Here is a 15,150-nt window from a genome sequence, read left to right on the forward strand (position 1 = left end):
GGGAGGCTTAGCACACACTTTAGTAAGTTACTTTAAAGATATGCAGTAAATTTTCTGCCTCAATTCAGGGTGAGGGAGTTTTAGCAAAAGCAAGCCTCAAAGCAGCCTAGGTACAATGTAGGCCTGGTTCCCCATGGGAAAGCCAATCTGTGGGCCTGGCTCCTGTATACCGCCTCAAACCTGCTGGTTTTCCGAATCAGGGCTGAGCTACATTCGCCACCGCCATGTGGATCGGTTCCCTATAGTGAATAATGCTGTAATGAACATTGGTATATAATATCTATCTGAGTCCCTGTTTTCAACTCTTTCAGGTAAACACATAGAATGACACCCATTTTTGATGGAGTTGTTCAATATGCACTGTGGCAGGGGAATACGGAGGGCCCAACGTGTTCAAGTATGGGAGGGAGAAGGGCAGAGAAGGAGAGAGGTTTCAGTGTGGCTGTGGTTGGAATAACAGCTAACTTGTGGCTTTTGAAAAACACTCCACAAAAAAATCTAAGGGGGAATTATAATCATCCCTATTTAACCAATGAGAAGTTCTCCAAGTTCACTCAGCTGGTGAGAGGAAACACTGGGGCTCCAGAAAAGATTCCCGTAGCCATCAGAAAGTGCAGCCAGAGAGTCAGAGATCCACTTTCCTTCCTTCCTTTATTTTCTCTTTCTAGGTAAAGAAAGGAGTTCTGGGCTGCTTCAGTCATCATATTCCTATTCCTATCTTCAGCATTAGGTAGCACAAATCATAATTTTGTAGTGCAGTTCTGAACTTTTATAATTAAACATGTTCTGGAAAGAACAAAGCTATGGAGACAGAAAAGAGATTAGTGGTTGCCAAGGGGTAGGGTTGAGGGAAGGAACTGACTACAGAGGGCCTTAGGGGAATTTTGGGAGATTATGGAATTGATCTATAATTGATTGTGGTGGTATTTATGCATCTGTATGCATTTTCAAAACTCACAGACCAGTACACTAAAAATATGAATTTTACTATGTTATAGCTTAATATTTTAAAAAAATGAATGAGTGGGGGAAAAACTAGATAGACTCTAGACTCACATTTTTGCTACCTTGACAAACTTTGCAAGTGACAGTACCCTTAATTATTTACAGCAAAAATTCTATATTTTATTGATTGATTCATCTATACATCCATTTATTCAAAAATAAAAGTCCTTGAATCTAACATCCAAACCATGAACCAGAACACTACTAAAAATTAAATCTATTAATGGGCTCCCTGCCATCTCTGACCCCTTCTCTACCCAACCCCAGGTAATCACTACTCTGAATTTTGTGTTCCTCATTCTTCTGCTTTTTAAAAAAGTTTTCACATGTAAATTATGCTAAACATTATAAATTTACAATTTGTATAGGTCAGAACAGGTCAAAAACTAATTTCATATGATTCAACCCAATATTATTCCTAAACATAGTAGTTCTGGTTGCATTTGAACTTTATAGAAAGGACATCACCTTGTATGCACTCCTCTGGGACTTGCATTTTTTCATTCAACATTCTGTCACCGTGATCCAGCCATATTGCTGTTTTTCATTCCTTACCTCCTGTCACCGGCATTTAGGTGTTTTTGTTTGGGGCTAATGTGAACAATGTTTTTACTACTATTCTTGCACATATCTCCTGGGGCATGCATGCAATTCTGATACCCTAGGAATGGACTCACTGGGTCTTAGGGTACACAGATGTTCTACTATGCACCATGCAGTAATGCTTTCTGAGCTCCAAATGAGGACACAATGTGCCACTTGCTCCAGCTGAGAAGGTGAACAAAATATGGTGGGAGGGGTCACCATGGAGGGTCTCTGGTGGAAATCAAACACCTATTGTGTGCACATGGTAGGGCACCTGTGGAATGAGATGATAGTGTCTTGAGAGGTAATACAGGGAAGAAAACTCCCCAGTTATGGTAAGATTCATCTTCCAAGAAAATGGGCAATGGCTCCCTGGCTAGGCAGCTCAGTGGGTTAGAGTGTTTTCCTGATGCACAATATGCCAAGGTTGCAGGTTTGATCCCCAGTGAAGGCACATACAAGAATCAACCGATGAGTGCATCAATTAGCGGAACAAATCAATTTCTCCCCCTCTTTTGCCCTATCTCTCTAAAATCAATACATTTTTTAAAAGTTAAAAAAAGAAAATGGGAAAGGGGTGGGCTTGCCAACCCAAACAAGGCAGATAAAGGGGTCTGCCCTAATTGGCAGTATCTCCATTTGGGGGATGGGAGGTGAAAGGGGGCCTGGGGTTGGAAGGTCCTGTATTTGTGGTACACCTGGAGGGGAAGAGGGCTAGGCAGTATTGAATTCCTCCCACTTGTCAATCCTTATTCCCAGTCTTCTTTTCCCATAGTCTTTATTTCGATTTGCAATCATTATCTTTTTTAATTCTCCCAGTGAAATGTGCTCACTTTGGCAGCACATATACTAATTTGCCCAGTGGGAGAGAAGTACTATTATTTCCACATAGAAAAGTAAAGTGCCTTTACTTCTTAGAAAGCAAAGTGCCTTCTTCTAAATCAAACAGTTTGTGCTAACTGTCTGAGCAAATAAGCCTTCCCCTTTCTAAACCTCAGTTTCATTATCAGTAAACTGGGAATGATAACACCTGCCCCACCTCACAGATTAGTGGAAAGGTTAAATAATACTATGCAAGTAAGGGGTTTGGCATGAATCCTGGAGATGCTCCCTAAAAGTCACTTGTTTATTGGTGCTATTAGGTTATTAAGTTGTGGGGGGTGGATGGAGGTAGAAGAGGGTATGGGGGAAATAAATAGTAATGAAAAAATACAATAAAATGTTTTTAAAAGTTATAAAGTTGTTATTAAGGGAAGGAGGAACCAAAGATAGTCTGAGCCTTGACTTCTTGCCACCCAGTGATGTTGCCTCTTTTTTAAAATATAGATTTCATTTATTTATTTTTAGAGAGGGGGAAAGGGAGAGAAAAGTGGAAGTAAACATCAGTGTGTGGTGACCTCACATGCACACCCCACTGGGGACCTGACCCACAACCTAGGCATGTGCCCTAACTGGGAATTGAACCAGTGACCCTGTGGTTTGAAGGCCAGCACTGAAGCCACTGAGCCACACCAGCCAGGGCTGATGTTGCCTTTCGTAGAGACTCCATGGGAGAGGGTTATCATGGCCCATTTGGGCCACTTCTGCTGATGTTGAACATGTCTTCCAGGACTTCATAACCCAGCCCCCTCCTCCCAGAGCAGAAGTACTTGTTTTCTCCTGTAGATTTCCTGGAACAGAGGTGAACTGACCAGGGAGTAGAAGACCCAGGCCCCCAATTCTGCCCCAGGGCAAAAAAAAGAAACCTGAGCCCAATGGGTCATGCAGTTGAAAATACCTGCTGAGCACTTAGTATGTGCCAGGTCCTACGCTGCAGGAGCATTGGGAATAAGACCAGATCCTGTCCTCAAAGTCAGAGGCTAAAGGAGACAGAAGAAAAGAACACAAAGGTGTGCTGAATATTATGATTTTTTAAAGGTACAGAAAATTGTTTTATATAACAAAATCAGGTCGGGGGCAGAGAAGGCGTCTCAGGAGACACGCCCTTTGAGCTGAGCTTTTTAAGGTCTAGCAAGCGCTCCTGGGGCTCGGAGATGATAGGACCACCTGCCTATGGAAGAGGGGACTGCGCCCCAGTGTGTGAACCCTCCGCCCACCAGGCCTCACCTACCCGACTGGGCAGAGCACAGCTCTCAGAGTCTACAGGCAGAGAGGCCAAGCCTGGCCCAGGTGCCGGCCCAGGTGCCAGCCCAGCGCCCGGGGCGGGGCCTGGCCCAGGTGCTCGGCGGCGCTTCGCGGAGGCAGGAAGTGTGTCCCCAGCGGCGGCCCGTGCAGCGCTCCCGCGAGAGGCTCACCTGCACCCCAGGTGAGCAGCGGGGGCGGGAGGAAGGGGGCAGGGGGAGGGGCCGCGCCGGAGGCTCTCACCTGGCGGGACAGGTAAGCCCCGCGCGGGCCCGAGGGGGTGCGAACCAGGGAGGCACCAGTGTATAGAGACCCCCGAGGCCATGCAGGGGCGGAGGAGGATCCCGGGCCGGTTCCTCGGGGACCACCCTCCCACTTCCGGGGTGCGCGGACCCAGCCAAGGAAAGGCCTGAGCGGATGCCTGGGCCGAACCGGCAGAGTGAGGCAAAGGGGGCTGTGTTCGCCCTTAGAGCTGCGCTGGCTTGGGGTGGGGACCGTGCACACTCTGAGAAACAGTCGGGGCTGGAGGAAGGCTGGGTCCGCGAGAGGGCGGAGCCCCCCCCTCCCCCGCCCCCGCAGCTGGAGAGAGTGGGGCTGGCCCCCAGGGCATTGCTGGTACAGGGGCTGTGATAGTCCGTGGGACAGTGTTAGGGTCTAGTCTCCCCTTCCCCGGGCTAGGTGCCCGCGGATGCAGGAGTTGCAGGCTGAGCCTTTGGAGCAAGAGACGGAAGGGGCACGGATGCGGGGCCCGAGAACCTAGGGCTGTTTCTTGAGCAGGATTGGAGTGCCCCTCCCGGCCCAGTGTGCGAGACTCGACTGGGCACGGGTGTGGGACAGAGGCCGGTGCAGGGAGGAGGGAGACAGACCCCTGAGTGTGTGTTCTCAAGGACTGAGGGGTGGGGAAGAGCGTCAATAAGAAGTGTGGAGAAGACCACAGGAAGATCCCTGTGGTGCCTTGGGGCTCCCGGTGACCCAGATCCTTCCAGGCGCTAAAGCCCCTCCATGCAACATTTCATTTAAACCTTACCTGGTGCATGAAGATACTCATCTCCCCTTGCTAAAGTTTAGCAAACGGGCTGGGTAGCTCAGTTGGTTAGAGCATTGTCTTGATAGGCCAAGGTTGCAGTTGGATCCTCAGTCAGGGCACATACAAGAATCAACCAATGAACGCATAAAATAAGTGGGACAACAAATGATGTTTCTCTTTCTCTACCCCTCTCTTCCCCCTCCCTCTCTCTCAAAAATCAACAAAAAATCTTTAAAAACGAGAAACCGAAGCCCAGAATCTTGCCCCAGACTACAATAGCAGCAGGGACTCTCCCCTTACAAAACCAAATGAGCACCCTTCCTAGGATTTCGGAGGTGCGGGCAGCAGCATGGATGGGAAGATACAGACTAGATAAAATGGGTCGAATTTGACTTCAGGAGCACGCAGGGCCCAGAGGGGAAGGGAGAACTGAGGCCAGGCATTGTCCAAACCTCAGCTTTTGCTCCCCTCTCCTCTCTCCCACTCCTATTCGAAATGTGTAGCACACAGCAAAGTTACTTGGGCTCTGGAGTCGGCAGACCACGGTACAAATCTGGTTGTATCCCTTCCCAGCTAGGTGTCAAGTCACTTCAGCTCTCTGGGCTTCACACTCCTCAATCTGTAAAGTAGAGGTATAATACTTACAGGGCAACTGTGAGTGTTAAATAAAGCAGAACTCCTCTTGGACTGGAGCCTGTTTCTGGCCCATTCACTGCTGTTTCCCAACATTTAGCACAGTGCTGGGCACATGGTAAGTGCTCAGTAAATACTTGTTGGATGAATTTCATGAATAGTGGCAACTTCTAAAGGCTTGGAGGTGGAGGAAGAGATAGTGACCCAGACCATCATCAGTAACTCCTTGATGTTCTTAAAAAAACCCAGGCACCTCAGAGCTCAGTGTGGTTGAATCAGTATAGATACGATCATCCTTCTCGTCCAAGGTCAGGGCCTGAAAGAGTCAGGGCTCCCTCTTTGGGCTTGTGCATGGAGTTGGCTGCTGGCCACTGTGACTTCCCCCTCCCTCCCAAGTAACAGATGGGATGGGGTAGTGGACAAGAGCTGGGCTAGGCTGGTTGGGTACAAATAAATGTGTGGCTTTGGACAACTTATTTAGTCTCTCTGTATAGTAATAATAATAATAACTACAAATAGGGCTGTGAGAATTGATTTAATACATTCAAAGCACTTAGAACAAGATAAGCCATCAATAATTAACTCTTTCACTAGAATGCAAACACCTGAGATTCAGGAATTTTGTCTGTTTTGCCACTATGTCCACAGGATTTATAACAGTATCTGACACACAGTAGGCCCTCAGATGGTATTTAATTGAGTGAATGAATGAACCCATTCCCACTCCCACATTGCTCAAACTAAGGCAAAGGCTTTTAACTGCTTGCATTGCCTTCCTGGGTTGTGAAGGACTATTACAGTTTCAGTTTGTACCCCTTTGGAGAGAGGGTCTCTCTCTCTTTCAAACACACACACACACACACACACACACACACACACACACACACACAGAGACTCTGCCACTTCCACCCTGGTCAGCCTAGAGCCTAAGTCCTTTTTATTTCCACCCAGTGGTCCTTGCTCACCCTGAGGTTACACAGACTGTGCAACAGACTGTCAGTTCCCTGAAGCACTTACTGTACCCACACCTGTTTCAGACATTGAGGCAGAAAGGAATCAGACACGGTCCCTGTCCCTCTGGGTCATATTGGCTTGTCTTCAAACTGTGGGTTCAAGGCCAACCCAGCTGACAGCCCAGCAGAATTCTGTGGGGAGAAATGTGGGGCTCCGGAGGGTCCTTGGGGAAGCAGCGCTGAATGGGGACAGCAGAGTGGGTTGAAGAGTTGTAGGAATGAAGCAGCCCTGTGTCCTCATCCACATTCACCATGGCTAACAGTTCCTCCCTCCCTTCCTCTCTCTACAACACGCACCTTCTGCTTTTTGGGGGAAACCTTTTTAGATTTTTCAGACATCATGCTCTTTTACCCCTACATTTTTCAGTGTATATTTCCTAGCATAAGAACATTATCTTATATAACCATAGGAATCAAATTCAGGAAATTTAAGATTGGTACAATATAATTAAATAATATACAGTCTATTTTTAAATTTCACCAATTATCCACATTATTCCAATTTTTCCTGTTGATCCAGGACCCAGTACAGGACCACACATTGTGCTTAGTTGACATGTCCCTCAGCTTGGGCTTGTCTGTTTCCTCATGACTGTGTCCAGGTTATGCATTTTTGGCAGGAATACGTCATAGACAATATTGTATCCTTCTTCGTACATAGTATCAAGAGGCACATGATGTCAGTACGTCCCATTCTTGGTGATGTTAATGTTGATCATTTCATTGAAGTGGTGTTTGCCAAGTTTTTCCAGATTTGGGGGTTTTGGTTTGTTTTTTGTTTTTAAGTTCTCACTGGCTGCAGAAAGGAATAGAGGTGGCCAGAATGGGGGGTCTTGATAGTATCTGGGTGAGAGATGATGGTGATTTTCTTTAGGGAGGTGGCATTGATTTGCCCAAAGCATATTACCTATTAGAGCCAGAACTGGGACTAAAGCACAGGTATCCAGACACTTAGTTCTCACATATCCCCAGTTCTAGGATCCCAGTGCCATTAAATCAGGGATAAAAAGGTAAGGGATCAATATTGTAGAAAATCCAGCCTAAGAAGAGTTACTGCCCTGCAAACCCCTACGTGTGACCAAGTGCCCTCCCAAATATATCAGTACATAATGTTTCCTGACTCCCTCCGGCAGAGTTATTTACTCCAGTGATGCCTCATCTAAACTACATGTCCCACGTTAAGAGACTTTAGTCATCTGTTTTCCCTACAAAACCATGCGTAGATCACAAGAACCCATGAAGGGTCTATAGTTCACTCATCTTTGGTTCTACAGTGCCTGACACAGAACCAGGCTCATTATTATGAAATGAAGGAAGTCTTAGCTCTGAGCTTTCTAGCAATCAAGTCAAAAGGGGAGAGAAGATGTATTTTGTAGCTCGGCTTTCTTGTCTAATCAAAAGAAGCAAAATTGCTCCATATTAAATATTGCTAAGAAGAGCAAATCTATGCCAGACTGAAATATTGATAGGGTACCTGTTACATTCCCGTCTCTGATTTGAAGGAGGAGGGGAAGAGGGAGAAGGTGGTGATGATCAGGTTCGGTAGCAAGTCACATGGAAAGGCATTTATTGGGCAGCCTCAGAGGCTCTGTGCTGGGTGGGCTTATCAGCAGTGGGAAGAAACTGTGGGAGACTATTCCCCAGACAGCGAGATCCCAGGAATTTTTTTTCTCTTTTATTTTAGTGAGAGGGGAAGGGAAGGAAAAGGAGAGGGTGAGAAACACCTATGTGAGAGACATCAACTGGTTGCCTTCCATACCCCAGGGAACTGAACCTGCAACCCAGGCACGTGCCCTGACCAAGAATCAAACCTGCGACCTTTCAGTTCTCAGGATGATGCTCAACCGAGCCACACCAGCCAGGGCTTTTTGCTTTTTATGTGGTAAACTATCAATAACCATTGAAAAAAATTTACCATTTTAAACTTTTATGTCTTGATTTTAGAGAGAAGGAGGGAGGGGGAAGAGAAACAAGGGGAAAGAGAAAAACATCTATTTGTTGTTCCACTTATTTACTCATTCATTAGTTGATTTTTTTTTAATATCCTCACCCAAAGACATGCTTATTGATTTTAGAGGGAAGGGAGGGAGAGAGGGGAAGAGAAACATGGATGTAAAAGAAAAACACCGATAGGTTGCCTCTTGTGTACATACTCTGACCAGGGACCAAACCTACAACCTAGGCATGTGCCCCGCCCCGAAATTGAACCTGCGACCTTTCCATTTGCAGATCAACTGAGCCACAATGGCCAGGGCTCATTAGTGGGTTTTTGTATGTACCCCGATCGGGGATCAAGCCCACAAGCTTGGGGTATTGGGACGATGCTCTAACCAACTGAGCTACATAAGCAGGGCACCATTTTAACATTCAAAAAAAAATTATCTTAACCATCTGTTCCTGTGGTGCTGAACAGTCACAGTCTTGTATAATCATCACCGCCACCATCTCCAGAACTTTCACCTTTCCAAACTGAAACTCTACCCGAGGAAACTCTACCCATTACATGCTAACTCCTTGTTCCCTTTACCAGTCCCTGGCAACCACCATTCTCCTTTCTGTCTCTACAGATGTGACTATTCTAGACATTTCATATAAGTAGGACCATACAATATTTGTCCTTTTATGTCAGGCTTATGTCACTTAGCATAATGTCTCAAGGTTCATCTATATTATAGCATATATCAAAATCTCATTCCTCTTTAGGGCTGAACAATATTTCACTGTATGTGTACATCACATTTTATTTTATTCATCCATCAAGGAGCCTATGGTTCCTTGTTTCCATCTTTTGCTTATTGTGAACAATGCTGCTGTGAATATTTTTGTAGAAATAATGTTTAAGTTCCTGTTTTCAGTTCTTTTTTGTATATACCAGAAGTGGAATTGCTGGATCGCATTGTAATTGTTTAATTTTTCTGATGACCCACCAAACTGTTTTCCACAGAAGCTGCGCCATTCTGCATTCTCACCAGCAATGCACAAGGGTTCCAACTTCTCTACATTCTCTCCAATTCTTATCACTTTCTGTTTTTTTGAAAGATTTTGTTTATTTATTTATTTATTTATTTACTTATTCATTCATTTATTTTTAGAGAGGGGGGAAGAAAGGGAGAAATACATCAATGTGTGGTTGCCTCTCACACACTCCTACTGGGAACCTGGCCCACAACCCAGGCATGTGCCCTGACTGGGAATCAAACCAGTGACCCTTTGATTCACAGGCTAGCATTCAATACACTGAGCCACATTAACCAGGTCTGTTTTTCTTTCCTTTTTTTTAAATATATTTTTTATTTTATTGATTATGCCATTACATTTGTTCTATTTCCCCCCCTTCGTTCCCCTCCACCCTGCGCACCCCTCCCCCACCATTCCCCCCTTTAGTTCATGAACACGTGTCTCAAGTTCTTTAGATTCTATATTTCCCCTATTCTTACCCTCCCCCTATTTTCTATCTACTGTCTATGCTACTTATTTTCTGTACCTTCTCCCCCCTTCTCCTTCTCCCACTCCCCTGTTGCTAACCCTCCTTGAGATCTTCATTTCTATGGTTCACTCCTGATCTAGCTGTCCTCTTAATTTGCTTTTGTTTTACGTGTGGTTGTTGATAACTGTGAGTTTGCTGTCCTTTCACTGTTCATCTTTTTTATCTCCTTTTTCTTAGGTAAATCCCTTTAACATTTCATATAATTAGGGCTTGGTGATGATGAACTCCTTGAATTTAATCTTATCTGAGGACTTTATCTGTCCTTCCATTCTAAATAAAAACTTTGCTGGATAGAGCAATCTTGGATGTAGGTCCTTGCATTTCATGACTTGGAATACTTCTTTCCAGCCCCTTCTTGCCTGTAAGGTCTCTTTTGAGAAATCAGCTGACAGTCTGATGGGCACTCCTTTGTAGGTGACTGTTCCCTTATCTCTTGCTGCTTCTAGGATTCTCTCCTTGATTTTAATCTTGGCTAATGTGATTATGATGTGCCTTGGTGTGTTCCTTCTTGGGTCCAACTTCTTTGGGACTCTCTGAGCTTCTTGGATTTTCTGGAAGTCTATTTCCTTTGCCAGAATGGGGAAGTGCTTTTATTATTTGTTCAAATAAGGTTTCCACTTGTGACTGTTCCTTTTCCCCTTCTGGTATCCCTATAATTCGGACATTGGAGCGTTTAAAGATGTCTTGGAGGTTCCTAAGCCTCTCCTCATTTTTTTGAATTCTTGATTCTTCATATTTTTCTGTTTGGTCATTTTTTCCTTCCTTCTGTCTGCTCCCTTGGTTTGAGTCCCAGTTTCCTTTCCATTACTATTGGTTTCCTGTGCATTACCATTCATTTCAATTAGTTTAGCCTTCATATGTTCCTCTAATTTGTGACTAAAACCAACCAGTTCTATGAGCATCCTGATCGCTCGACCGCAGACAGCCTCGCCTCTTCCCTGTGTCCGCCGGTAGCTATCCTGCACCTGGGATCCTTGCCCTCAGCTGCCTGTGCACCTCCCGGGTCGGGGGGATCTTCCCTGCCCAACCCGCTCTGATGCTGGCTTTGCCCCTCTCACCGATTTAGCTGAGCATTTCATTGATTTTGGACTCCGTATTGTCGATTCTCTGTGTGGTTTGGTTGTGTTTATTGTTGTTAAAACTCCGCTGTTTTTAGGTTTGGTTGTGCGAGGACGCAAAGCGTTTCCACCTACACCTCCATCTTGGCGGAAGTCAAATCTGTTTTCCTTTTCAATGGTAGTCATTCTAATGAGTGTGAAGATTCTGACATGTAGGTTAGACCACAGAAAGAACTTCCTCCTGGAAGGGGGAAGGAAGGGAGCACTAGATGAGGGTCTGTGGGCATACTTGGGCTCGTCCACATCACAGGCCTCTCAGAAAACAGAAGTCTAAAGCTCCTCAGGTCAGTGCAGGAACTTGCCCCTAATCTCTGATCTTGACTCCTTCCCGACCTCTCCCCACAGGTGCCTGGCTGCAGCAAACCATGTAATGAGCCATGCCCCGCCCTGGACACCCACGCCCATCATCTGGGCCCCCACGCTTGGGACCCTGGGAGCTGCCATCCGAGCTATGCCTGGAGACCTATGATGAACCATCTCAGCCCCCACCAAGCCGCCGCACCCGTAGGCCAGACCCCAAGGATCCTGGCCATCATGGCCCTGAGAGCCTTACCTTCATCTCCAGCTCTGCTGAGCCTGCTGTGGAACCCCCAGCCTGCTGCCAGCTGTGGCAACCCTGGGTGTGGGACTGGTGCCTGGCTGCCTTCTGCTTCCGCCGCTGCCGGGATTGCCTCCAGCGCTGTGGAGCCTGTGCGAGAGGCTGCAGCCCCTGCTTGTCCACTGGGGACTCCCCTGAGGGGGCCGCTGAAGTCAACTGGGCCAAGGAGCACAATGGAGTGCCCCCCAGTCCTGACCGTCCACCCTCTGGCCGGCGGGATGGCCAGCGGCTCAAATCACCCATGGGGAGCAGCTTCAGCTATCCTGACGTCAAGCTCAAAGGCATCCCTGTATATCCCTACCGCAGTAACACCGCTCCAGCCCCTGATGCGGACTCCTGCTGTAAGGAGCCACTGGCTGAGCTCCCACCCATGCGGCACAGCCTGCCGAGTACCCTTGCCAGCAGCCCTCGTGGCTCTGAGGAGTACTACTCCTTCCATGAGTCGGACCTGGACCTGCCTGAAATGGGCAGTGGCTCCATGTCAAGCCGAGAGATTGATGTGCTTATCTTCAAGAAGCTGACAGAATTGTTCAGCGTACACCAGATCGATGAGCTGGCCAAGTGCACGTCAGACACTGTGTTCCTGGAGAAGACCAGTAAGATCTCAGACCTCATCAGCAGCATCACACAGGACTACCACCTGGATGAGCAGGATGCTGAGGGCCGCCTAGTACGCGGCATCATTCGCATCAGTACCCGAAAGAGCCGCACCCGACCACAGACCACAGAGGGGCGCTCAACCCGGGCTGCTGCCCCTGCTAACACTGCCCCTGACAGTGGCCATGAGACCATGGTGGGCTCTGGGCTCAGCCAGGATGGTAGGTGGGACCCCACAGGGCTAAGGAACGGAATGAAGGAGGCTGTGGCTGAGGGAGGGCAGCGCTGGGGTCTTTGGCCCCTGGGGTTGGACCACCCTTCAGGCAATCCCTGCTCTTCCTCCTTTTTCTCAGTGGCTCTACATCTCCCAACAGTCTCCTATCCCTTGCTACCACCTTCCCGGAGTAGGTTCCAGGCGTGGCATGGTTAGCAGGACTCAAGAGCTTATACGTATTTGGACCTCTGACCTGTCCTGGCCAAATTAAAACACCCACCACTGTGCATACTTAGAAGCGCACGTGTGCGCACACACGCACTTGTTATCTGTCTTTGCCTTAAACATTGTTTCTCCAGCCCAGCTGTGAGTGGTCCCGCCCTCTTTGGGCCGGGGACAGAAGTGGGGAGTTAAAAAGATGCAATAATGACCGCTACCCACCTCATGTTCCCTTTCTAGAACTCACAGTGCAGATCTCCCAGGAGACGACTGCAGATGCCATCGCCAGGAAGCTGAGGCCTTTTGGACCCCCAGGTTTGGTCCTGACCTAATGAATGTGGAGAGGAGAGGGGACTGCCCTAGGGACCCCCACATGACCCTCTCCCAACTTCCTCCTGGGGTGGGTGAGGATGGGATCAGAAAGGGACAAGAAACCTGAGGAGCTGCAGATGCTATCCCAATCCTGCAAGCTAGCTTAAAGGGTTCGGTGGGGAGAGATTCAGGGGGGCTGCCCCTGAATCAGCAAGAAGGTGGTGCCCAGAACAGGCAAGCTGGAAGTGATGGTGCACCAGTCTCTAGGCCCAGGTCACTGGAGAAGGGAGTGGAGGATGGGAGGCCATCCAGTCTGATGCTGAGTGTACTGTGTGTGATTTCTACTGCTATCTTCTTGGCCTTCACAAGCCTCTGGGCGTGGGGTTACCTTTAACAGACAGGAAGGCTGGGGTTCAGAGATCAAGAAACTGAGTGGGCCACCCAGCTAGGATCAGACAGACCCAGGCTCAAGTTTCTCTCTGCTCCTGCTCAGTGGGCTTCTCCCTGCCCATGGGACCTGAATGAGTACCTTCCCCTCTCAGCCTGTCTCCTCCTCTCTTCCCCATCAGGATACCCAGCCAGCCACGACTCGTCCTTCCAGGGCACGGACACGGACTCCTCAGGGGCCCCCCTGCTCCAGGTGTACTGCTAACCCCAGCTGGGCCCAGTGGCCACAACCAACTTCTTCTGAGAGCAGCACAGCCTATAGAATGAAAAGGGGGACCAGGACCCCCTTTGGAGGAGGCAGTGCCCACTCTGGCTTCTCCATCCTTGGTTCCTGGAACACATGCACTTCACTGGGCCATGGTGCCCACATTCCCCTGGATCCCTGGCTGACCCGACCTGACTCTTTCTGCCTCTGACCTTCAGGCAGCCTGGGCCATGGAAAGCAAAAACTTAACTTTCTGGGATTGAATCCCAGCCCTACGCCTACCTGCGCCCCAATCATGCACACCTCCCTATTCCCACAGCGGGTGGGAGAGGATGAAGGCTAAAAGCAGCTTATCTTAAATGGACTGGGTTGCGGGGCAGGAAAGTCTCAGTCGATTTCTGTGGGCAGTGCCTACTCTGTGTTATATTCTGTTGAACAGTTGTTTTCACATGTATTGTGACCATAGTTAAAAATACAAAGGAAATAAAGATGTCTGCCTTGTTAGCTTGGCTGTGGCACTGGCCTTTCTGTCCATTTGCCTGACTACTGCCCAAAACAGGAAACAGGATAGACTATCCCGCCTGGCTAGTGTTGTAGGGCCAAGGTCAGAAAGCTAAAATGGGAGTAGTAACACCAACCTCTCAGATTCACTGTTCCAGAAGAGCCCAGGCAGAGTCTGTACCTAAGGTCTCACATTTGCTTTGTCATTGTGAGGTTCTATGCTGGCCTGTCTGGACTGCCGCTGCTGCCCAGGCTCACTGCCTGCAGGCCAGCTGCAGTTTCACCCAGCTCTGGACCTGCGACTCCCTCCACCTCTCCCTGGTGCTGCAGAGCACTGTGTTCCCGGTTTCCTTCTTGACTTTGCCAACAATATTGGAGTGGGGTCATTTTCACAGAAGGGTCAAAGAATTTAGAGGGCCACGTGGCTAAGTAACGGCTCTGGACCTAGAAGCTGGTCTCAGAGATTCTGCCCCCAAGCTGGCAAGCTCACCTGCTTGGGGCAGAAGCAGGGTCCCAGAGACCAGCTGGGTTCAGAAGGATCCTACTTAGTTACTCAGATAGGAGGGTCTCTTTCCCCTATGAGGGCAGAGCAGGACCACCAGCCCAGCTGACTGAACAACCTGGAAGAATCCAGGACCACCTCACCTATAGCCCCCACAGCCCGTATCATTGTCTTCATGGGCATCCTTTGGAAAGTGACAAGTAAATAAACTGTACCTGTCTATTCAGTTTCCTATGGGACACACAGGATGGCCCCTTGGGATTGACCACGGGGCTCAATACCAGTGACAAAACGAGCACTTTTCCTGAAGCTATCTCACCCAGGTCAAGGCCTCTCCAAGGCTGAAAATGACCACAGGGCACTGGAGACCAGGGATATCACAGAACACAGGAGTGACAAATAATCCTTCAAACCCAGCCTTGGCCCTAGAGCCCAATTTTCCCAACACATCCTTGGGAACCAGTACTGGCATCCCCCCCCCCTTAAAAAAAAAAAAAAGGGTTTATCAAGCACGGGAAACAGACAAAGCTAAGTACCGCACAGCCTCAGTCTTCAATAAGCTATTC

The 15,150-nt window shown here is 48.1% G+C and overlaps 1 protein-coding gene across 2 annotated transcripts; it reads left to right on the forward strand.

Annotated features, from left to right (window-relative positions):
- Window positions 1–3,846: 3,846 nt before the first annotated feature.
- Window positions 3,847–14,074, forward strand: KDF1 (keratinocyte differentiation factor 1). Of its 2 annotated transcripts, none has more exons than XM_053660500.1 (4): window positions 3,847–3,895; window positions 11,335–12,405; window positions 12,858–12,932; window positions 13,499–14,074. In XM_053660500.1, the coding sequence occupies exons 2-4, from the start codon at window positions 11,367–11,369 to the stop codon at window positions 13,579–13,581; spliced, it is 1,197 nt and encodes a 398-aa protein (XP_053516475.1). In that variant the 5' UTR covers window positions 3,847–3,895; window positions 11,335–11,366; the 3' UTR covers window positions 13,582–14,074. The 2 variants fall into 2 exon arrangements, with proteins under 2 accessions (XP_053516475.1, XP_037005119.1); XM_037149224.2 differs by lacking the exon at window positions 3,847–3,895 and adding an exon at window positions 3,922–3,966.
- The last annotated feature ends 1,076 nt before the right edge of the window (window positions 14,075–15,150 follow it).

This window comes from Artibeus jamaicensis, unplaced genomic scaffold, assembly GCF_021234435.1.
Source record: "Artibeus jamaicensis isolate MK-2021 breed Jamaican fruit bat unplaced genomic scaffold, CSHL_Jam_final scaffold_847, whole genome shotgun sequence".
Taxonomy (NCBI): Eukaryota; Metazoa; Chordata; class Mammalia; order Chiroptera; family Phyllostomidae; genus Artibeus; species Artibeus jamaicensis.

What these genes read in the sequence shown, in the direction of transcription:
- KDF1 (XM_053660500.1), top strand. Translation starts at nt 11,367, where the DNA reads ATGCCCCGCCCTGGACACCCACGCCCATCATCTGGGCCCCCACGCTTG. An exon ending in CTCTGGGCTCAGCCAGGATG is followed by an intron (nt 12,406 to 12,857) that starts GTAGGTGGGACC and finishes TTCCCTTTCTAG; the next exon opens with AACTCACAGTGCAGATCTCC. An exon ending in GAGGCCTTTTGGACCCCCAG is followed by an intron (nt 12,933 to 13,498) that starts GTTTGGTCCTGA and finishes CTTCCCCATCAG; the next exon opens with GATACCCAGCCAGCCACGAC.